Here is a 22,913-nt window from a genome sequence, read left to right as displayed (position 1 = left end):
ATAGCATAGGACTAAGCAATAATGCTACTTCTGCTTTTCTAACTGAAGGTGCTGGCGATAAATCTCTCCTTCTGAACTGTCCTAATTAGCTCTTTCATCTCTTCATGCTTTTGTGTCTGACTAGAAACAGTATGTCAGCATTCTTAAAATACTGTTAATCTGTTTTTCAGTTTTGCATATCTACTTTCTACATGATAGGCTAGAGGAATACTTGTACATAGCTCCTCTGTTTTCAAAGCAATAATTTCATTATTCTGGAGTAGTTCATGGAAGGCACAGAATAGCATATTAATATTTTCCATTTCCATTGCAAAGCAGTAGCTGTAATCTTATTTTGTGTTTTTAGCAGGAACTGAATATTATAGGAATATTACTTAAGCCAGATTTATTTACATGCAGGCCTGTGTTTAAGGCAGCCTCATGACTTGAGCAGAATACGTCTTCTGTGAACTAATATATCCCGGTCTGAAAATAGACATATATTCCTGTGGTGGTAATGCACTCCAGCCTCTACCTGGTCTTTAGTGGACTCCTGAGCTAGTTGTTTTCCCCTGTATTAGAAATGTGCTTGTTTTGTTTGGCCTACCAAGAATAAAAATATCCTTCTGTTCTTGAATCACAACACCCCTCTAAATGTAATGCCATTAAAAGATTCGGCATGACAGGTAGTTTTTATTTTGGTTAAGACCACACATAATGTTTCACATCTCTGTGTCCCCTGTATCCTTGAATGCTACAGAAGACCAGTGAAGTTGGCAAGTGATTTTACTTTGTACAGCCTTGTCGGAAGAGAAGGACTTGTTGAGGGAGAGGGAAAGGAGATAACTTCAGTTCTTATGTTTTAACCAGCTCCTCTGATTGAGAAGTATTATAACATAAAATTCACCAAGTAAGTCTTTAGAGATGTCTTGTGTTAAGTCATTGTCCTTTTATTATAGGAGTGCTAAAAGATCTGTACATTAGGTTGTTTGCATGGATTTTTTTCTCCTTTATAAAGAAGTCTCCAAATACAATGTCACCAGTGTTGATATTTAGTACGGCTTTTAACGCATACTTTTGACTAGACTCCACAACATTTTCTGAAAGAAATGCTGGTATTTTTACACTTCTGTACTGTAGGTATCCAGTAAGATGAAGAATTTGAGAAGCAGACTCATATCTGTGTGTTGAGTTTGTTATACAATTATGATGTCCTTAATTGGTTGTGTTGTGGTCTTTTTTCACTAATTAGTCAGATGACCTGGGTCAGTGAGGTGTTCTGATGTACAAAATAGGAAACTTTTTACCTTTACCACAGTAAATTCCATTGCTGAATTTTACAACTTAAATGAAAAGTAAACACTAGCTTGAACTATCCCACTAACTTCTGCCTTTTTCTAAGAACAAAACCTGAATCCAAAATTGCCTGGTTACATGGATGACGATGGTGTCTTCTACAGAGCAGTTGGAAAACATCCAAGTTCTTAAGTGGGAATGAACCTGATGTTATTGCTTCCCCCATCTTTTTAGTGGAATATACATGAGTTGGACATGAATCTTGAATTTCCACCTCAAAGCACAGAATGCAGGTGGTTTTCATTATAAGCAGATTACATAGTCTCCTATTTTGTTAGAGGAGCTTCACGGGTATCAGTGCATTGCTTAAGGCTTGGTGATTTAAGTCATCTGTATGAAAAAGGAATAAATTTTTATGTTCTTCACTACCTAGCTGCAATGTAAGACCATATGTTAGTGTTTTCTCTTGCAGCTTCACTCACTTTTATACCAAAACTTGCTAACTGCCAAGTCATGAGCTTTTGCAAATACACAAATTAACATTCATACTGTCTTGGTAGCTATTTAGTAGAGTGGGAAAAACAAGTAATAAAACCAAGCTCCTTGGCAGTGTGTGCGGCAAAAGTCTGATCTACCTCTGCAGCAGAACACTAGAGGGAAGACTGGGATACAGATCTTAAGTATCCTGACTGGATTGAAATATTTTCATGTTGTTATTTTCATTTATGAGAAACCCTCTCTTATTAGAGCATGTAATGGAATTGTCATAAAAGTTCAGTACTGACCTAGCTCCAATTTTTTTTTATTTTTGTAGTAGAACTTAGTGAATACTGTGTTTCCTTATACCTCACTTGCTTTTTAAACTTCATAACTGTTCATCAGATGCTTCTTCCTCCGTTTCTTTCAGAGTAGAGCTATTGTACAATAATATTCAACTTAACACAAATTATTCTCTAGTTCTGAGGGATGAACCAGAGAAGATGTTGGAAGTAATAATCGTAGAATCACAGAATTGAAACGACTTCTGAGACCATTATCATTAACCACCATGTTCACTACTAAACCCTGTTTCAACCTGTGCTTGGTTATATTCTTCTGATATTATTCTGTGTGATTTTTTTGAATCCACACTCTATTCTCTGTACGACTTGCTGTACCCTGTACACCAACAAGGTGAAACTTGTCAGGAAACTATTACTTTATTTCAAGTATCAGTATGCAGCACTGTTTAACTTGCATCTAATTTTGAATAAAAGTAACAATAACTGCATATAACTGAGATATGGGGGTTTATCTTTTGGTTTGTTTGTTGTTTTTTTTTGTTTGTTTGGCTTGTTTGTTTTTGTGGTTTTTGTTTGTTTGTTTGTTTGTTTTTCTGCACAATTGTGATGTGACTAGTTTCCTGTTTGATTTACAGCACTTAAATATCAAGACACTGACAGATGATGTGGTAAGACAGCTTAAATTTTGCTTTGGCTATGCTAAGCAAATAACCTTACTGCTAATGCAATAGAAATAACCTTACTGATACAAGAAACTGTCTTAATTTTGAAGTTAATTTAGTTAATTGGCAAAGTCTCACTAAACCAGTAATTACCTGTAACATAGTGCAAGTAGCAGAAATGTATGGATGGCTTTCAAGCATGCTCTAATCATGGCTAAATGAGCTTGACACAGGTAATTGTGCCAATTTACATGTGCTAAAGTTAAGATATCTTTGATTGCATGTTTAATATTGAAGTTACTTAGGCTGCCTGCTAGCTTAAAATGACACGTTTAACAAAGTAACAGTTGCTTGTGAAACTCAGTAATGCTTGTTCAAACCATGGTGGATCTGTTCAGTGCGGTACTAACACTGTTTCTTGAACTTGATCAGAGATGAGGTTTTGCAACTGATTACAAAGCAGATTCTTTTTTATTGATCTTGAAGTTACCGATTTCATTGCCTCTACTATTCTTTTTTAGGTAATATTTTTTCTTAATGTACAGAATTTTATTATGTCTTTGAAATTGCCTAGAAAGTCATGTTCTGTCATCACCTAAAGCTCGGCTGTTATGACTTCGGTGCTACACAGCTTCTTCTGAAGCACTTCTGTGTGTAACTGAGAGCTTTTGTGCAGATTTGAGTGAGATTTGAGATCCAACAGTGAGATTTGTGCTGCACAGTGTGCCACACGTGCTGAGAAACGTGGCTGTTTCCTAGCCTAGGAACCAGTTGCCAGGCTATTGTTGATGAGGTGCGCAAATTTAGTAGTGTTGAGTTTATTGCATCCACCTATAATTCTTATATTGACTTAAATCTCCTGTTTCTATTTCTTTAGCAGAGATTCATTGGGTGGAAATGGTCATTAAAAATTTGAGCCTGACAGGTTAATAATACAATTTTGATTCTATAAACTTGTGTTTATCTTGGAAAGCTAAGGAAATATTATCAGTCTTCTCAAAACAAAAGTATTTTTCAGTAAACAAAACTTAAATTTTGGTATTGTCATGTCAGGGTTATTAAGTCTGGATGCACAAGATTTTACTGCTTGTTTTTGTGAGGTGCTTTACCCCCCCACTCCCCCTGCCCCCCTTAAAGAGGCTAGCTTGCTGCCTTATTGCACTAGTCCTTTATGTAGCTTATTGGACTTGTCCAACTTGTAATGGTAGCCCCAAAATGTTTCAGGATAAGGACAAAGAGCCTGATAGCTCTGTAGTAAACAATCTTCTCCCCAACTCCTTAAGTTTCTCAGAGCGTACCAAAGGCCCCTTCACAGACGAAAGAAACATCATCTACAGAGTACTACCAAATTGTTCATATGTATATTTATTTTTAAAAAGGAAAATGACAGCTATTTAGTAAAAGGCTAACAGTAAAAAAAAAACTACAACAAACCACAAAATCTGAGATGTTTCTAATACTTTCAAAGGTGGGTATTCTGTTTATTTGCAACATCATTTTGGAATGAAAGTATGCTTTCCCACAGACACTTTTTTCCCCTCTATCTCAGTTTGCTGTTACTTTAATCTTTCTGTGTCTGATTCTGGGAAGCAGCAAATAATACTACGAACTTCTTTTGTGCAGTTGTTTTGTAGTCTTGGGCAACTTAAACATGGCTTAGAGCAGGGCAGTTTTTATATTTTATAGCAAGGATGAAAACTAGCAGATGTATTTACTCAAAATTCCTTTTGTGACAAGGATGAAATTTGTAGTAAGAGAAGATTAAGAAATCTAAGGTTTAATATTACTTGATTTAGTAGCTTTGAATTAAATATTTCCTTTCTTGTCATGGGCATTTACTTGCATATTAACTTACTCTCTGCTGCATTATGCTTTATAAAATATTTATATTTTATTATTCCTGGCCTGTTTCTTACAAATACAGTGTTGTTGTAATGATGACCAGAAATGGTTTTTTTTTTGCTTTTAAATTTAGGTAAATTAGCTACATGTTGATAATCTAATATGCAGACTACTTTTCAATGTTTGAATTGTATTGGATTATTTGTGAGATGCTGATGAATTGTCTATTTTTAGTGACAAATCCTTACTAAGTTCAGAAACACCTTACTTTTTACACAGTCAACATGTGCTTCTTTTAGCTTGTTTGTTTAGAAATGACAGAGACAGGAATCGTATTCTTATTCCACTGAGGAGTGGCAAGTATGTACCTGAGACATTATCTGCCTTCAAGATCACTGTGGAAGCAAGTCTATTTTCTATCTGAAGTGCTCCACATTCCAAGAATCACAGAATCATCAATGTTGGAAGAGACTTTCAAGATCAGCTAGTCCAGCTGTCCACATAGGACCATCATAACCACCCCTAAACCATATCCTCCAGTGCCACATCCGGGTGCCTTTTGAACACTTCCAGAGATGGTGACTCTACCACTGCCCTGGGCAACTTATTCTAATGCCTGACTACTTTTTCAGTAATTTTTTTTCCTAATACCTAATATGAAGCTCCCCAGGCACAACTTAAGGCCATTTCATGTCCTTTCACTTGGTCTTGCTGGCCGCACTATTTGTGATACAGTCCAGGATGTCGTTGCCCTTCTTGCTGACCCTGGACACACCGCTGGTGCATGTTCAACCAGCTGTTGACCAGCACCTGCAGGTCCTTTTCCACTGGGCAGCTTTCCAACCACTCTGTCCCTAGCCTGCAGCACTGCATGGGGTTGTTGTGACCAAAGTGCAGGACACAGCACTTGATCTTACTGAACGACGCGCAACTGTCGTCAGCCCATTGGTCCAGACTGTCAGGTTCCTCTACAGAGCCTTCTTGCCCTCCACCAGATGAGCATTCCCACCCAGACTGGTGTCATCTGTGAACTGACTGATGGGGCACTCAATCCCCTTGTCCAGATCACTGATGAAGATATTAAACAGGACTAGACCCAGTGCTGAGCCTTGGGGAACACCACTTGTAACTGGCCACCAACTCAATGTAGCATTATTCACTACCACTCTCTGGACTCGGCCATCCCAAATTTTTCACCCAGCAAAGAATGCACCTGTCCAAGCCACAAACAGCCAGTTTCTCCAGGAGAGTGCTGTGGGAGATGGTGTGAAAAGCTTTACTGAAGTCAAGGGAGGCAACATCCACAGTTTTTTCCTCATCCACTAAGCGGGTCACATTGTCATAGAAGGAGGTCAAGTTGGTCTAGCAGAATCTGCCTTTACCAAACCTGTGTTGGCTATGCTGTTTCCCTGGTTGTCCCGTACGTGCTATGCAATGGCACTCAGGATGATCTGTTCCATGACCTTCCTTGGTACCCAGATTAGTGTGACAGGTCTGTGGTTCCCTGCATTGTTCTTCTGACCCTTCCTGTAGATGGGCCTTATGTTTGCTAATTTTCAGTCAACTGGGACTTCTCCAGATGACCATGATTGCTGGTAAATGATTGAAAGTGATTTGGTGAGCTATTTTGCCAGATCCCTCATTATTCTCAGGAGCATTCCATCCAGACCCATGGACTTGTGGGTGTCTAATTTGCATAGCAGATCACTAGCCATTTCCCTCTTGGATTATGGGGGCTTCACTCGTCTCCCCATCACTAACTTCCAGCTCTGGGAACTGGGTATCCTGAGCACAACTGGTTTTGGCATAAAAGACTGAGGTAAAGAAGGCATTAAGTACCTTGGCCTTCTTGTTATCCCACTAAGGATGGAGGCTCTCTAGTGCCCTTCTTTTGCTGACAGTGTATTCATAGAAACTTTTTTTTGCTGTCTTTAACCACAGTTCCAGTTTGGCTCTGACCCTTCTAATTTTCTCCTTACGTAACATAACCTCACAGAATCCTTTGTGGGCCCCTTGAGTTACCTGCCCTGCCTTCCAGAGGTGATGCACCCTTTTTTATTTTTTTTTTTCCCCTGAGTTACAGCCTGAGTTCTCTGTTTAACCATACAAGTCTTTTTATCTACCGGCTTGTCTTACAACATATGGGAACAGCCTACCCCTGTATCTTTAAAATTTCCTTCTTAAAAGATGTCCAACCTTCCTGGACTCCTTTACCCTTTAGGATTAACTCCCAAGGGACACTGTCCATCCATGTCCTAAACAGGCTAAAGTCTGCCTGCCAGAAGTCCATGATGGATTTCTGCTGGCACCCTGCCTTAATTTCACCCAAAAGAGAGAACTTGTTGTCATTGGGCTCAAAATGGCCACCATGCACCATATCACCCACCAGTCCTTCTCAATTTACAAACAACAGATGTCTTTGGGCAGCTTTCCTCATAGGCCAGGAGGGGATTAACCTGGAACAGGGACCTAACTCCATTCCCCCTGTTTCTTATGTCCCCTCCTGCCTGCTGGGGGGAGGGTAGGGGATTTTCTGCTTCCTGAGGTGCAGTTGCATGGTACATATTCCTCAGGGTTGGCAGAGAGAGCAGCTCCAAATATTCTGTAAGGCTCATAAAGGTTAAGAAAACCTGCATATTAACAGAATTTTATTAAAAGTTATGTAGACAAAAATGAAAAGCATAATAAAATTCTTTATGGCTTAAAATTATACTGATTTCATAGCAACTGCTTTAAAGATAAGAAAGGCTGTATAATTTTCAGTATATAGTGAAACAGAATTCACAAGAGTGAAATACTTGTGCTTATTTCAGATGTAACTGTGCGCCGGTCTAAATTCTGTAAATTTTAGAATGATGAAATCATCTCTGTTAGATTGAGCATGTTAGGAATAAGAAGTCATCTAATCAAAGGGATTCTGCTGTGTACCTTGGTTTATGAAAGTCTTTCTCTTCCTAAAACTCTACTGCTACCAGTGGAATTTCTCGCATAGTAGGAAGTTAATCTTGTAGAGCAATTTGACTGTCAAAGGAAGGCTATACCTTTTTAATCTTCTGGAGCTTCAAGTAGGAAAAAAATTTTAAGAGGTCTTTGACTCAGTCATTGGAAGTAACTTTGATCTTCTATGAAGTATTTCTGCTAGTGACGGAAAAGAGCAGTTTGCTTTACGTTCCAAAGATACTGAAGTAAATTGTTGCAACCCAGTTTCTCCTGTCTGTTTCTCATCTACTGAGAATAATAATAACTTCAGATTTGTTCCACTTTGTATTCTCCTTTCTTCCTTCCTATGTGGTAATGTTCTGCTAAGTCTTTATCATTTGTCAGCATCAGGGTGTTAGAGCAGACTTTCATGACTGAGCTGTTGGCTTCTGTAACTAAAACATTTGGGAGATTGAGCTACGCAGAGTATTTGAGCAGATTTTTTGATGTGAAATTGTGTTTACTGAGTATACAAGTAGCAGACAGGCAAAAATGTGAACTTGAAAATTGAGGGTGGCAAGTAGTTTTTTGTCCTATGTATCTGTAAGGCAGAGTGAGAGGGACACCTGGAGAAAGAGCAAAAGCTATAAACAGTTCTCTTGGCTTTATACCTTCAGTCAGGAAATAAATATTTTGTACCTGTATATTTCATATCAGAACTCTCCTGATAGATTGTGCTTAGTGATCATCATCAGTGTCTTGATAGTCCATATGTATATGTCAATGAGAATGGGAGTGGGGAAGAAAGAAGACTATTCAGCTTCTAGTAACAGTTTAGGTTAAACCATAATTCTAGAATCCTGTCTCTAGGAGTCAGAATGTTGCTACATGTAGTTCAGGTCTTGTTTAAGGTCAGACTATTAATTAACAACATCATCCAGAGATCTGCCTAAAAGCTGGGTGGTTTGGAGTGGCAGGGTCTATGGGATAGTATAGGCCAATACCTAGGGCAGTGGACACCTCCAATATGTGTGCACCTCACCTCTGAACAAGTATATAATCCAGAAAAACTAGTAAAATATTTGAAAAAAGTGTGCTGTCACCCTTGCATTCCAGAGAGGACCCAAATCACTGCAACATGTCGGGGTGTGGCCCAGGCATATTTGAGCCATGTTCAATATTCTCAATACCCTCAGGGGGAAACTAACATCTCTGGGTCTGACAATATGACAACAGGCCCTGCAGCTACTCCAACCACTGTAACAGACATTGTGGCTACTTCAACCCTGGCAACAAACATTGCCACTGATGCAGAGCAACATCATATGCCAGTGTCACTACTGTATACAAGCAGAAAAAATGTACACAAAAGTCACCCTGTGTGGTGGTTTTAATCTAGGCCTTCCCTGGTTACCAGTTGGTAACCAAGGAAGGGGCAGTGTTCCCAGTATTCCATACAATTTTTACGTAAATCGTGGTATAAATAAGAGGGAAGAAGCGGCCTTCCTCCCTCTTCTCTTCCGCCGGAGTTCGGGAACAGTAGGTCCCTGCGTTGGTCTCGCTTATCTAAGGCTGAGGCCTGCAGCATCCACTAACTTGCTACATGGAAGCTTGGAGAGTGCTGGCACTGTCTGCCAAGCCTGCTTTCTAAGGGACGTGGTGAGATTTGTTTTACTAGTTATTTTACTAGTTCTCGGGTTTGATTGCGCATATCTATTCGGTGTCCCTTTTTGTTTCCTTTTGTCCCTTTTTTTCCCCTTTCCCTATCCCTTCGGGGGGGGGGGGGGTGTTTGGATTCCCGTTTGCTGTGTACATAACATCTTAACTGTAATATACATAAAATATATTTTTTATATAACTAGCTTGGTTTTCGGGTTCTTCAGTTTGCATAGGTTTTTTCCTTTGCCCTGGGGGAAGTAGAAAGAGGGGAAGAGAGGGGCTGCTACTGGGGTGCTGGGCATTTGGCAGGGAGCCAAGTCCAAACCATCACACCCTGTAAAAAAGCTTTAGCAGAGATGATCAAGGAGGACAAGGAGGTAGGAGAGCGCAGGGAGGATGAAGAAGAAGGGGTATCACATGCCATTGCCAAGGCCATCACTTTCAGTGATAATGAATGTGTTTTTATTCAGGCATGTTCTGGATTTTATTTTTGAGGAATTTCTTAATATAGCAAAAGGTGATTTTAAGTGGTTCTTAAGGGGGAGATGAGGGACGCAGGGTAGCATTCCTGCATGCATAGCAGCTCTGTTATGACGTGATGTCTTGATAAGCTGTAGAGCCAACAAATAGTCTAGCAGTAACTAATCCATTAATTCCTGCACTATCATCTAGTGTGTAAGTTCAATAGATGCTATTGTCTTACAGAGAATCATATAAGAAGTCTTCACTCAGATCAAAATGAGAGCACAAATAGATGAACACTCTAGGGACCTGATCAGAAAGTGTGATGAGCCAGAAAGTTTGTACTGTGGATTGCTTTGTTTTTTCAGGGCCATGGTGTGTGAATAAAATCACTTTCTTATTTCATAGGCTCTCAGTGGAATAATAGTGAGTATATGAAATAAGAAGGAAATAAAACTTTACCATTCATCCTGTGATGGTTGCTTCATTTTGGCTCATGCAGCTGTTATTCTTATTGTCCTAAAGCACTATTCCTGGATGGTTCTGTATGTACTTATTGGTAAAATAAATACAAAAAGAAAGGCAGACATTTTAGAGAAGATACAAGGTCAAACTGGCTTTAAACTGCAGTGAAACTTTGTATCAGAGCTAAGCTTAGCTATTGCCCGTTGGTTAGCCTGATTTAAAATGTTTTGTTGTAACATGGAAGGTTATTGAACTTTTTTTTGCACTTTCCTCTTCTGTGCACTTGGATCCCCAGCAGCATCAGTGGTAGCTTTCATTACGCCCAAGCAATGAAATCTCTATTCTTTCTGTATAGTGCTTTCTGTGGACCATGAAATTATTTGCCTGTATGGAATATTGAGAGGTATTAAGTTTTTTGAAGCACTATCAATGTATGATTCAAGAGGGAAGTATATGTAGAATATCCACACTGTACTGCGGTGCAAGTCTTGTGAATTTCCTTTTATTAATGTTTGGGAATCTTCTTTTAAGATGGCATTGTTTTAAATTATTCAAAGTAATTAGTTTGACGTGTGTTTAAATGTGCTTATAATCCTACTATCTCAATTTGTCTTACATGTTCTGCCCGATTAAATATATTCCAAGAGTGTGCTTTCCTCCTCTAGGACAAGTGGTATAGGATTTGTTGAATAGAGGGAATGTTAATGTTATGGCCTGATGTGTAATGATGCAAAACATCTACTATACAGTCTGACATTGGAGAGAAGGCTAAAACCAAAACATAACTTAAAAATGGGAACAACTGAGATATTCCTTTTCAAGGAGGAATGGGCTCTCATCCCTGAATTAGTGCTATTTGTTTATAGTGGAACTTTGGTGCTCCATGAGCAATTTCATGGCAGAGACGAGGATGCTGGCCAGAACTGCTATTGCTGCTGCTGTATGGAGCCAGAGAAGGAAGAGGAGACACTTGGGGAACACAGACTGTAAGGAAGGGAGTGAGATTTTTCAGGCGAGATTGAAAAAGGAGTGTAGGGCACGGCTCTCTAAAACTTAGTTTGTTCTCTGTTGACTGATTCAGGGGCTGAAATAACAGATTTCAGCCCCAGTGTCTTCCCTTTTCATGTCCCTCTAATCTGTGTATGAACCATCTTCAAATATAATGTTTGTTTCTTAGGTTATGTACGTCATAGTGAAGATGTGGGGCTGAGAAGCTCCGGGCAAACTCATTCTTTGGAGGAAGCAGGCTGCCTTTCATCAGTGCTCTGTGAAAGCCATTACTTTAGAGGGAAAATCTTGTATAATATGATTTTTGTGCAATTCCAGTCTAGTCATTTCAGTTTGCATTTCTGGCTTCATACTCCTGTGCTTACTGTAGACTTCTGATTTTAAAGGCAGAAAGGGAAATTGCTTTCTAGTCAAGATGTAAGATGTTTTTTTCCACTGATGACTCTATATTTCACTTCCACTGATGTTACTCTCTCTTTTGCTTTTGTTGCATTCTCTTTCTTCCTGGGTCTTGCCTATGTAATTATTCCTGTAGAGTGTGTTTTCCTCATTGCCTGCTGGCTTGATGGGACAATGAAGGGCCCCATCATCCATACTGAGCTCTTTTATGTTTATGCTATATTAATTTCCTGCTTTTGCGTGTTCTACAGCCATCTGTATGTAAGTGGCTTACAATCTATTTCTATGTTCCAAAAACTGTTCCTTTTTAATTTTGAACAGGAAAAATTGAAGTAGTTTTGTTTTTCTTCTATACCTCTCTTCTTGGATGACTGATAGTCAATTCTTGCTCTGACTAAAGTGTAGCACTTGTACTTAGTTTTTGCTACTAATTTTATTTGCTCTCTCTGATCTTAATTCCACAGATGCTATAATAATTTTACTTGCCATTTAGTTTGGTAACTTTGATGTACTTGTTAAGTGATAACTCAAGATACTTATCTTAAAGATATATTGCAGCCTCAGAATATTTTTGCACAGCATTTCAAAATATAAGGCTATTGATATACTTGAAATCTTTTTCAAAATCTCTTATGCATCAAATGTTACTATAACTTTCTTCTGTGTTGACAAGTGTTATACTGGTGTTCACATCTGTTCAAAAGGCTGCTACAAAGATGATTAAGATTTAGTGCATCTCATTACACGTCAGCTGCTTTTGCGTTTTTGGTCCTTGTGTGTACATTAAAACACACAAGCTCTAGCATTGAAAATGTGTGAAGCTTCACTTTGCAAGTCTTTATGGAAAAGTTGATAAAGATCTAGTTAAAAACCCCACAACCCAAATCACTTTTCCGAAGGAGTTTTTTTTTGTCCCTTGATAGGGTAAAACCAGAGCAATTGACTTGTGCTGTTGATTAGTCTTAAGGATTATTCATGAAATCATAAGTGTATCCTACTTATTATTAATAAAGGAGTTGATGGTTTTTATGCTTTTCTAAATGAATTTCTAAATAATTGGAACAAAGAAAGGCATTAAATTTAAATATTAAAAATAAATAGAACAGTGGCTTAGTTATGCTAACTTGTCTTTTAATAAAAAGTAGTTTCTTTGCATATCTATGTACTCTGCTGCCGTGCCAGGAGTACAGCTGTTTCAGAGTGACAAAAACAACTTCTAAACTATGTTTTTGGTAAATAAGCTTGCTTTCTTACATTCTCCGTGTAATGGTTGGAAAGAATTCTTCATAAATTGGTTTTGTAGATATCTATTCCTCCAAACTTTCTGTAAAATTGTCATGTTCTGCATGATTTCTCTATAACGTAATGGGATTCTGGTCTGTTAACTCAAGTGCTAAGGCTACTGACTGTTATATGTATCTTTAGGAAAACCCTCAAAAATAAGACACTTAAGTAACAGGCAAGCTACCACAGAAAAATAAGGATGTTTAGCTTCCAAGAACACATATGTTAATTAGGGTTATATAAAATGGAAATAATGTGATATGTTATACCTTTTATGTTTTCAGTTGGATAGATTTGCCAGTATTAGAATTCCAAAAAGTAAAAAAGAAAGACCTCCTCTGCCGCATATGAAGCAGTCACATTCTACAGATTGGTCATCGGCATCTATGGATCCAGAGGATTTTCCCCCAAAGCCCCTGTCAGAAAGAGAAATCATAGCACTGTTTGAAAAAATGATGGTAAGAGTCTTACACTCATTACTTTTACTTAAAGAATGACAATGTGGCTAACTGATAGGCAGAGCCCTCTTTTGTGCACATGTTCTAATCTTTACATGAATTATTAATATTGTTGGTGTTATTAGTTGTAATTATATGATTAGGGTGTTTCTCAGGGAATAAAGTATTGGAATTATTTCTGCAAACTTTTGCTCCAAGTTTATTTAAAATGGAAATTGAAGGTTTCTAATTATTGGAAGTAAGATTATGCAACACATTTTAAGGAGGAACAAGAAATGGGGAATGCTGCTTCCTTTTAAGATGACCTGAAACTTTTACAAAGGGATTTTGTGCCTCAAAATGTCACAGCAGGGTTTTGGTCTGAATTTATATTCCATGTCACTCTTGCACAAAATAAAGACTTAAGGTTCCTGCTTCCAAAGCAGCATTTGTCTGCAAATGCAGTCTCAAATTTGCTTCTTTCCTTAGCTGTCATTGTTACTGTGCTACAAAAGAGCAGTCACAAAGGTCATGTGGCATTGTTACCACCTCGGTAGATTGAATTTTTTTATCATGATGATGACATTTTGGGCAATTGAAAACTAAATATGGAATGGCCATGAGAAAAAGAGTGACTGCAATCTGAAGAGCACAAGGAAACATTAACAAGGAGAGCAATGCCTAGATTATTATTTCTTTCTCTACCTCACGGCAAGTAACAAGTAACTTTCAAGAAACACAAAGGGACTACCAGAGGCAGGGATGTGGAGGAAATGAAATGTGCTATGAGAGAAGTACCTCTGTGGTATTTGTAATTCCTGCTTCTCAGTAATGGCAGCTTAGATTTGATGATGCTTTTGTAGAACTCTGGAGAGCTTTGAGAGATAGCATTCTGGATTTACATGGTTAAGCTGGTGAAGGAGAGGAATAATTAACTTTGTTGTCAACTTCTGTACTGGTACTCTTTTTCACATGGTCTGTTTTTATTGATATACCTTGGTGTCTTGCTTTTCTTAGAAATTTCATAGTGAATCACAGTTACACAAATGTTAGGAAATGGGACAGTTTTTTAATAAAACTTGAAGGTGTAACACCCTCCCTACACCCCCCTGTGTATAGGTTGTATTTCTCTGCCATCCCACAGACATTCTGATGCAGGATAGTCTGTGATATTAATACTATACCATAAAAAATAGAAACTTTCAATAAATCCTCGGAAACCTACTATTATGCGTCTAGGTAAATAGAAGTGCTTATATTCATGGATCCTGAAGTAATTAATTTCAATTTTAAAACTACGTCACAAAAATATGTTAATGATGACATCTGGAAAATTTGAATGCTTTCCTAGTTTCATTGAATAACAAAGTACTTAAACGGTATTTGATAAGCTACTTTATCAGTGTTATTTTATCTATAATATGTACTACAGAAAGGATTTTTCAGATTATCCACATTTGAATGGACTGGAATTAAAGCTAGTTTAGTCACAGTAGATTACATAGCTAATTATATATTGTAGCCTATAGTTTGCTATTCTGATCAAATTAAGTGATTTGGAGAGGGTGGATTGGTGAATGTTGTAGCCAGGCTTTTAGAGCTAATTTTGCACAAAATAAAAATAGTTAATGTATTAGTATTGAAGGAGGAAGTTTTTAAATTCTGAAGGTTTACTGAATGGGTTACGTTACACTTTGGGTTTTTCTGGATGCATACTGCTTCCTTGCCCCAGTATTCTGTGCAGTGGCATGCTGTGTGGTTTTGATAGCAAAAATTATGAAAGAGCTCATAACACCAGACAGTTAAAGCTAATAATTAACATCCTTGAGTACTATTAGGAAAATATCCATGTGAAATGGTGCATGGTTATTTTTCAAGAGGAAAATTCATCTATAGAGTATATTTCAATTATTTAAGGAATAAAAGGATGGAGTTGAAATATTTTTCAGTCACAGCTAATTTGCCACTTGCATTGCTGAATGCTTCTAATCAGTATAAATCAATTGTTTTAATGATGTTTCATTTGCTAAAAACAAGAACAAAGAAATTACTTTTTACTGCAAGCACAGATTGTTTCCTATAAATTACCTTGCTGTTATATCTAGGATTATGGAATACAGTTTGTGGTGATAGGTTTGTTAGTTTTTGGGGGTTTTTTTTGTTATTAGAAGTTAGATATTTTTATTTAAGAAGTTACTTTTGGGATCACTTAAAAGAGCAAGTCTGAAACAAAATGCTTTAAACAGAAGAATGAACTTTGCAACTGCTGTAGGATAATGTGAAAAGCTTCTCTCTTTGATCAAGTTAGGTTCACCAAAACTTTATCCAAGCTGAAACCAGGACAGGAGTCAAGCATTTTCTGCAATGGCTTCTCACAGCTTGGACTTATACAAAACTAAACGTTTCAAGGAACTGTGCTTGATTCTATTCTACTCAATATGAAAACTATTGAAAGACAGAAAACTTAAGTTTCAGTGTAGTATAAATTCTAAGGCTTGTCTATGGTGGTTGATTTCTGACTAGGTGAAATAACTTTGATATTGAGATGGTTACTCACTGATTTTGTAGCATTGCTCCTGCCGAAGCTGGAGGGGATTCACCTCATGAGTCTCAGCTGAAAATAACTGCAGTAATTCTTACTAAGCTTGGGTAATGCACATAGTATGTGCTTGTATATGTGTGTGCCAAAATTGTTAATTGTTCCTTAAAACTGTTTTTAATTTTTTGTATGGCTTTGAGTATAGAGTGTCTGCTCTTTTTGACCTCTAGATTTATGTTGGAGTGAATGAATTATCATGGAATTTTGAAAACAGTTGAAGGTGTTGATTTAATGATCAAATCTTTAAGAATGTGGGCCTTACATATTGCAAAGGTGAACATTATTTTGTGAACTACTCTCAGTGTAAACCAGATTCTGCTGCCAGGATTGAGTATTTGGGAACTGAGGAAGAGAATTATGGAACAAATTAAAATTGACATTAAAAATACCTAAGGTACTGGTTTGAGGACATTTATAAATGTTTTGGGAAGTGTTAATAATACTTTTCTATAGTTTATTACATTGTCTGAAACTAGGTCATTTCTAAGAAGAGTGTGCTAATAATGGTTGTGATGCACTTGTTAATCCCAGAATAGCTGACTGTGGTTTTTTCAGTCTGAGTTAAGGTTGCAAGGGAAGATGGATAAAGATATTTATGATTTTGATTAACAACTTACAAAAAGTTTTTTGTATAACAGCTTTCAGTTGCCTAAGTTTATATTTTTGTGTCTTTATTTATATCAGTCTCTCATATTTAAATCCCTTTGTTGCTGTATGGCATTTTTTTCCTCTCCCATTCCAGGAAGATATGAATTTAAATGAAGACAAGAAGATGCCATTGAGAGAAAAGGATTTTAATACCAAAAAAGAAATGGTGATGCAATATATTAGCACTGCTTCAAAATCTGTAAGTAAATGTCTCTGAAGTATACCAAAATGGTTTAATGATTACCTTTTTTCCTATTGGAGAGAAAAAGGGATGCATGCATGTTACATTCTTTTGACCAGCTTCTGTTTCTCATAATATGTGTTAAAAATGTTCGTATTGATCTCGTTGTTTTACAAGATATGATGGCAGATAATCACTTTTATTTGAAGTGTGTCTTCTGTACACAAAACAGCATTTGTTTTTGGTAAAGAGGTGACTATTAGTGGAGATAGAAAGATTCTGCAGAAAACTTCTTGCAAATGTTTGGTGTGAACCTTTTTTCTAGCAGTGTTTAAACTTCTCAATTAATTAAAGTCCTGAACTGATGAGCCTTTTTCATACCTGACTTCAATATAGAATTCATGTTGTGATGTTATGTAATAGCTGATAATGAAAATGTTGTGCACAAAGACAATTAGTGCCCATTTTTACTTATGGGAATAATTACTTGTTGTTTTAAGCAGTGCAAGGAATTGTATGTAAGGGCCAGTGTAAGGATTCAGTTGGTATGAGAAGAACTGTTTAGATTTTGCAAAGTGGGGACTGACTCCAGTGCTAAATGCTGCAGTACTAATCCTGTTCTCAGGTCTTTTGATTGTTTTAGAATTCATATGTTTGATTCTTTGACTTTCACTGCTGCACGTGACCAGAGATATCAGTAAAAATGGCCTGTATGTAATTATAACTAAATACTAAGAAAAGCAAATATTAAATATAATAATTTAAATGAGATATTTATCTTATTGTCTACATTAAATGATGTACTTTATTAACTTAATACTCCAGCACTTTTAGAAAGGTAGGCATGCCTGGTGCAGGACTGAATTGCCTGGAGATTGTTTTAGTAAGGTGAGTTGTTCAAAGTTACTAGTCCTTCTGTAGCATAACAGGTGCTTAATACCAGAAGATTAGGTCTAGCTTGGTTGTTTGGTTTTTTTAGAGATATTTTATCTCTAAAAATCAGGAAATTTCAGGCTAGTAAATCTCACAACATTCTTGAAGTTTATCTACCCAAAACAGCATGTCAGAGTTTATATATCATGGTCACTCCTAACCTCCACATGTATTCTAAGACCTCAGTTGTTTGATCTTAAAAATGATGTGACATGACTGGCTGTGCAGAGTTGCTGCATCCACATCTATCGCTGGAATCTTAGCATCCTGATTTTGGTGATGTTAAGGCTCTCTTTCTCAAGAGAAAGTTTTTCACATTTTTACTTCTTTAATCCTTGGAAAGAACTGAAACCTGTATAACAGGTTTCACTGATCCTTCTTTCTGAGTGCCATTCGCCATAAATAATTTTTCTTTTGTCTTTGGATGTCATCACACTTGTGTTTTGGTAACGGAGGCTCTTGCACTATGCCCAAAGCAGCATAGTATAGTATGTGTGTGCATATATATGTGTATAGTATACCATACATATATAGTGTGCCATAGTGCAAGGTACTCTGTTGAAGGGGGCATGTCTGTTTCTTCCCCCAGGGTAGTGATCTGTTCTGACACCCTGATGTCTTGCATTTTTTCCCTTTCTGTTCCCATCCTCTGCTGCTAGCCCATGTATTCCCCTTTCTGCTGTGGGAAATCCACTCGGTGAAACTTGTCTTTCCTGAACTCTGTTTCTGTGGTTGTGTCCTTACTGGAAGTTACATTCACCTGTTGTACAACTGTGAGGAACTGTTTCTGTGAGGCACAGACTCAGATGTTTGATACACTAGAGCTGCAGATGATTTCAGATTACTACTGGAGCTCCTGAGATGGGAAATTCCATCCCTCACACTTGAAAACTCTTCATTCCTGGCATGGGCTTTCATGTCTCAAGTTCACTGGACTGTCTGAGTGCCTTCGGAGTCTAGAGAGAATAGTGCACTCCACACCCAGAGTACTTGGCTAACTTCTGGTTTGCCTTGACTTCATGAAAGAGTGTCATGCTTTCGCAGAAGAGGTGAAGTGCCATATAGCTTCTGTTACATACAGTTACATACATCCTGTTACATACATAACTGTTATGCATGGTACTGAGCAGGTTTCATTTAAAGCAGTTATAATTTTAAAAACTATTAAAATGAAGAACAGAGACTGTACTTCTAATGAATCACTGAAAATGGAATAGCCTCTGGTGATCAAACTGGACTCTACTATAAACAAAGCTTCACCATCGACTCAGTATTAGGATTTGTGTTTCTTAGAAATGCACAAGTCTTTTCCAATGTTCATAAAACACACCTCTTTCCACAGTAATTCTTGCATAAAAGAAAAGTTTTAAAAAGAAAATTCAATTTTATGGACTTAATACTCAAGTGGAAATAAACCAGCGTTGTTATTGTGTTACTCTACCGTAAGTTTTGCTGTTTTTTATGTTCAAAACACACATAAACTGGCTTTTTAAAGTGAGTTTTCTTCTCAATATTTTGTTTCTGTTGTTCACATTACTCCTTGTAATGTTTTAACTAGATTAATTAATGCTGACTTCATGCTGCATCTGCTCACAGGCCAGTTGTTCTTCAGTTGAGCAATTAGATTTCTAGAGGCACTGATGCCTCAAGATGTTTCCTGTTTCTCAGTTAGCTTGAGCATTTTGAGCTTAAGCAGCTTTTCCTATGCTGAAATATAGCTAATATAATCAGTTTCACAATTGGTACCAAATGCAGCTCTCATTTTATTTAAGCACTGGCAGATGTATCATATTCTTATTATGCTGCAGAACCTTGGCATAACTATGAACAAGTGATACTTGGCACTGTGGGTATGTTGTACAGACGTTCACAGCTTATTGCATAGGGTAGTGCTCAGGTGGGGAACTGAGTCTGAAACAGGATGACTGGTTACTGTATGGATGTTGGTGTGAGTCTCCATTGCTTGTGACTCTGTCTTCAGACAGGTCATATGAGGCTCTCTGAAATGTCGTTCTAGTGGATTCTTATAGTCCAGCTGGGGTGACCTTCCCACTGTACACATTACTATCGATTATAATAAATTCCTTAAAAAATATTTTCTAACCATCTTAACTGTATGTCCTGTCTATATGACTGTCGTATATGATTGTGCATAAAAAAAAAAAAAAAAGGCAATTTTACAGCAGGAACTGCTGAGAGAAGTCACTGGAAATGACAAATTTTCCACCCAGGACATTAATCCATATGCTTAGGCATACATGTAGTGCTTATCAAGAAGTCTATGCACAGCAGGAGCTACCAGCAGAATTTCTGTGACTTCTTGAAATTTCCAGCTGGAGAACTCTTGTAACATTTAGTTAAATACTTTGTCATGAAGGATGCTAGGAGTTTTTGTGGTCATTTTGTCTCTAGTTAATTCGCTATCTTATCCATGCAGAGACGAGCTGGGAAGATCCATGAAAGAAAACCGAAAACACTGAGTTTCTTTTTGTTTGTGGGAGCATTTATTGTTATAGATTTTTTAATATTTTCTCTGAGTTTCCTAGATATCTTCTCCAGACTGTCTCTTCAACCATCATCCCTTCCTGGACATCTCATCTAATTTTTTTTTTTGAACATAGTTATTGGAAGTGGCTCTCATATTTAAACAAATAGTAATCTCCATCAATTCAGAGGCATGTTTGGAATGACATTCCATGTACTACATGTGGTGTTCCAAAATATAATATGAGATGCTATATTTTCAGGATGATTCCTGGTAGTAGTTTGTTGATTCCTGGCAGTAGTTTGTTTATTCCTGGCAGTAGTTTGTTTTTTGGTGTCTGGAGCATCTTTTATCAAGTCTGAGAAAATATAGTTGGAGCAGAGAGTATTTTTAGCCCACAGTGTTCTGTTGGTAGAGAGTCATAAAATAGAATGATTGAGACTGGAAGAGACTTATGGATAGTCTTATCCAACTTCTCACCTATTTCCTTTTTAATATCTCTGATAGAGGAGACTATACAGCCTGCTTGGGCAACTTGTTCCAATGCTTGACCAGCCTCATATTTAAACAGAACAAGGGAACAGAGGACAATTTTTTGTTTATGTCTTATTTTGAACCAATTTCCTATATTTCAGTTTTTGCTTCTTGTCCTTTCACTGATAGAGTTCCCTGAGCCTCCTCTTCTTGGGGCTAAACAATCCCAGTTCTGTCTGCCTCTCCATATACTACAGATTCTCCTGTAATTGTGTCAACAGCACCTTCTGAACTCATTCCAATATGTCCATGCCTCTCTCATGCTGGGGAATCAGGAACTGGACACAATACTCCAGATTCCTCACCAGTGCTGAGCTGAGGGGAAGGACAATCTCACTTGACTAGCTAGTGATGCACTTACCATATATGTACTTGTCATCCATCAGAATCCCTATTTTCCCACAAACCTGCTTTCTAGCTGATTGGCCCTGACACATGTAAGTGCATGAGATTATTTCTCCTCAGGTTCAAGATTTACCATTTTCTGTTGTGGAACTCCCTGAAATTCCTGTTGATGTGCCTCTGAATGGCAGCTCAGCAGCCTGTCAACCATGCTTTCCAGCTTTTAACTTCGCTTCTCTGCTAGAAACTATTTCATGATCTTCCACTTCATGAGGAGAAAAGCTTAATTCTCAATACTTCCTGAGGATCTTCCAAAGTGAGAAAACATCATCTGTATGAAGCTATCTCTAATAGCATAATGAGACCGCATCACTATTTACAGTGAATACTTCCAAGTTATTATTATGCTGCAAGTCTAATTCTCTTCAATTCCTGACTTAAACCACTAATTAATCAAGAATTATTTAGTAAGTCTCCTTAGTGCAACATGACAGTTGTGTTCTGGCTCTCAAAAAGAGGAGTCTTGCAATGAATTAACTCAAATATAGGTTGTATGCAACATTGTATGCCTCTTTTTTTGAATTTAGATATGTTCTGTAGAAAATATTCTTCATGTAAAACGGATATTAGCTGGAGCTGACTTCTTATTTTTCAACGTCTACAAATTTTGTCTTTACTATAGTTAAAAGGAGAGAAGGATAGTCTTACGAATTGGGTCAATGCCTCTTAGATTTGCTCATTTACTTGCAAATCATATAGCTTCATTAGTTCAGGAGAACCATTACTTTTTTAAAACCAGAGATACTATACATCCTTCAGAAAAGTCATTAATATCTTGAATTTATTTTAATCAACATTTGATTAAACACAACAGATACAGTGATGAGTCAAAGCCGTTGTCTTTCAGGCTGTATTGCTTGGAACAGAAAGTATTTTGTCTACATGAAACTGCTTTTGCTGTGCTGCATGAACTTTCTATTGCACTTTCCTTTTTATCTCCCTGTTCTCCACATCCCCATTTGCCTTCTCACCTGTCAAAAAGAGCAAAACCCAAAAAACAAGGCAAAATCCGAATCTGAAGGTTTGAGTAAGTGTCCTTTATGTTATTGCATCAATAGTCATATTTGTGTTGCACTGCATTCTTACAGATGGCCAACACAACAAATTAGTTTAACTTTATAATTTTAGTTCTAAAGGACTCTTGTTATATTTTTTTAATTTTTATTTTTTAAATTCTTTTGCTTTAGCCCTTAGAGCCGAAGCTAGCCAATCTCATATAGTCCTCATCTGAAGGGAAAAGTGTTTTACAACACTGACTGCAAGAACAGAAGTTACTACAGTAACACTGAATACTCTTCTGATGTGCTGTATTTTCATGTGACTACAGTCACTCTTCAGGACCTGTGCCTTGTGAATCTCTTCAGAGAAGCTCAGAATTGTTTTTTTCTTCTGTTGAAAACTGAAAATTAAGGTGTTTGCAATGCATAAACAGAATCCATTCATTACGAAAGTTTTCACTGAACGTGCGTGATAAATTTGTACATTTGATGCCTGCTGCTTTTGTCTACTGAGTAGAAATTTGTTCATAAAATGATCAGCATTTGGCATATAGTAGATAGAGATCAGTTACAGGTTTAGGTCTACAGAAATTACGGTTAGCCATTAATAATTTATTTGAGTTCTATATGCACCAAATAAAAAAACTAAAGTATTTTCTGTGTTTCAGGGAAGTCTCAAGAACAGTAGGAAGATTTCGCCCCAAGAGTTTATTCAGGATTTAAAATCTGGGTCAACAGATGAAAGACTAGTCACTTGCTTAGAGTCTCTCCGTGTGTCCTTGACTAGTAATCCTGTCAGGTAACATCATTAACACATATTGCAGAGATTAATCATATTCTCATTTCTTAATGGATTAAAATTAATGGATATGTAGATGTAAATGGTTCAAGGTTTTCCAGTTAATGAATGTGTATGCATTAGTGAATTATTGTAATTTT

The 22,913-nt window shown here is 37.3% G+C and overlaps 1 protein-coding gene across 2 annotated transcripts in view; it reads left to right on the top strand.

Moving 5' to 3' along the window:
• The window catches only part of DIAPH3 (diaphanous related formin 3), a 212,636-nt gene that overhangs the window by 5,909 nt on the left and 183,814 nt on the right, over positions 1-22,913 (top strand). The window contains exons 2-5 of one of the 2 annotated variants that reach the window (XM_027892890.1): positions 2,693-2,725; positions 13,042-13,215; positions 16,536-16,640; positions 22,643-22,773. In XM_027892890.1, coding sequence (XP_027748691.1) covers positions 2,693-2,725; positions 13,042-13,215; positions 16,536-16,640; positions 22,643-22,773 — 443 coding nt within the window. The remainder of the gene's footprint in view (positions 1-2,692; positions 2,726-13,041; positions 13,216-16,535; positions 16,641-22,642; positions 22,774-22,913) is intronic. The other variant, XM_027892891.1, reaches the window with a different exon arrangement.

Source organism: Empidonax traillii, unplaced genomic scaffold (assembly GCF_003031625.1).
Source record: "Empidonax traillii isolate 1590-97213 ecotype Southwest subspecies unplaced genomic scaffold, ASM303162v1 scaffold373:size1354568, whole genome shotgun sequence".
Classification (NCBI taxonomy): domain Eukaryota; kingdom Metazoa; phylum Chordata; class Aves; order Passeriformes; family Tyrannidae; genus Empidonax; species Empidonax traillii.
Note: the sequence above shows the minus strand (reverse complement) of the source record. Positions and strands in the feature narration are given on the sequence as shown.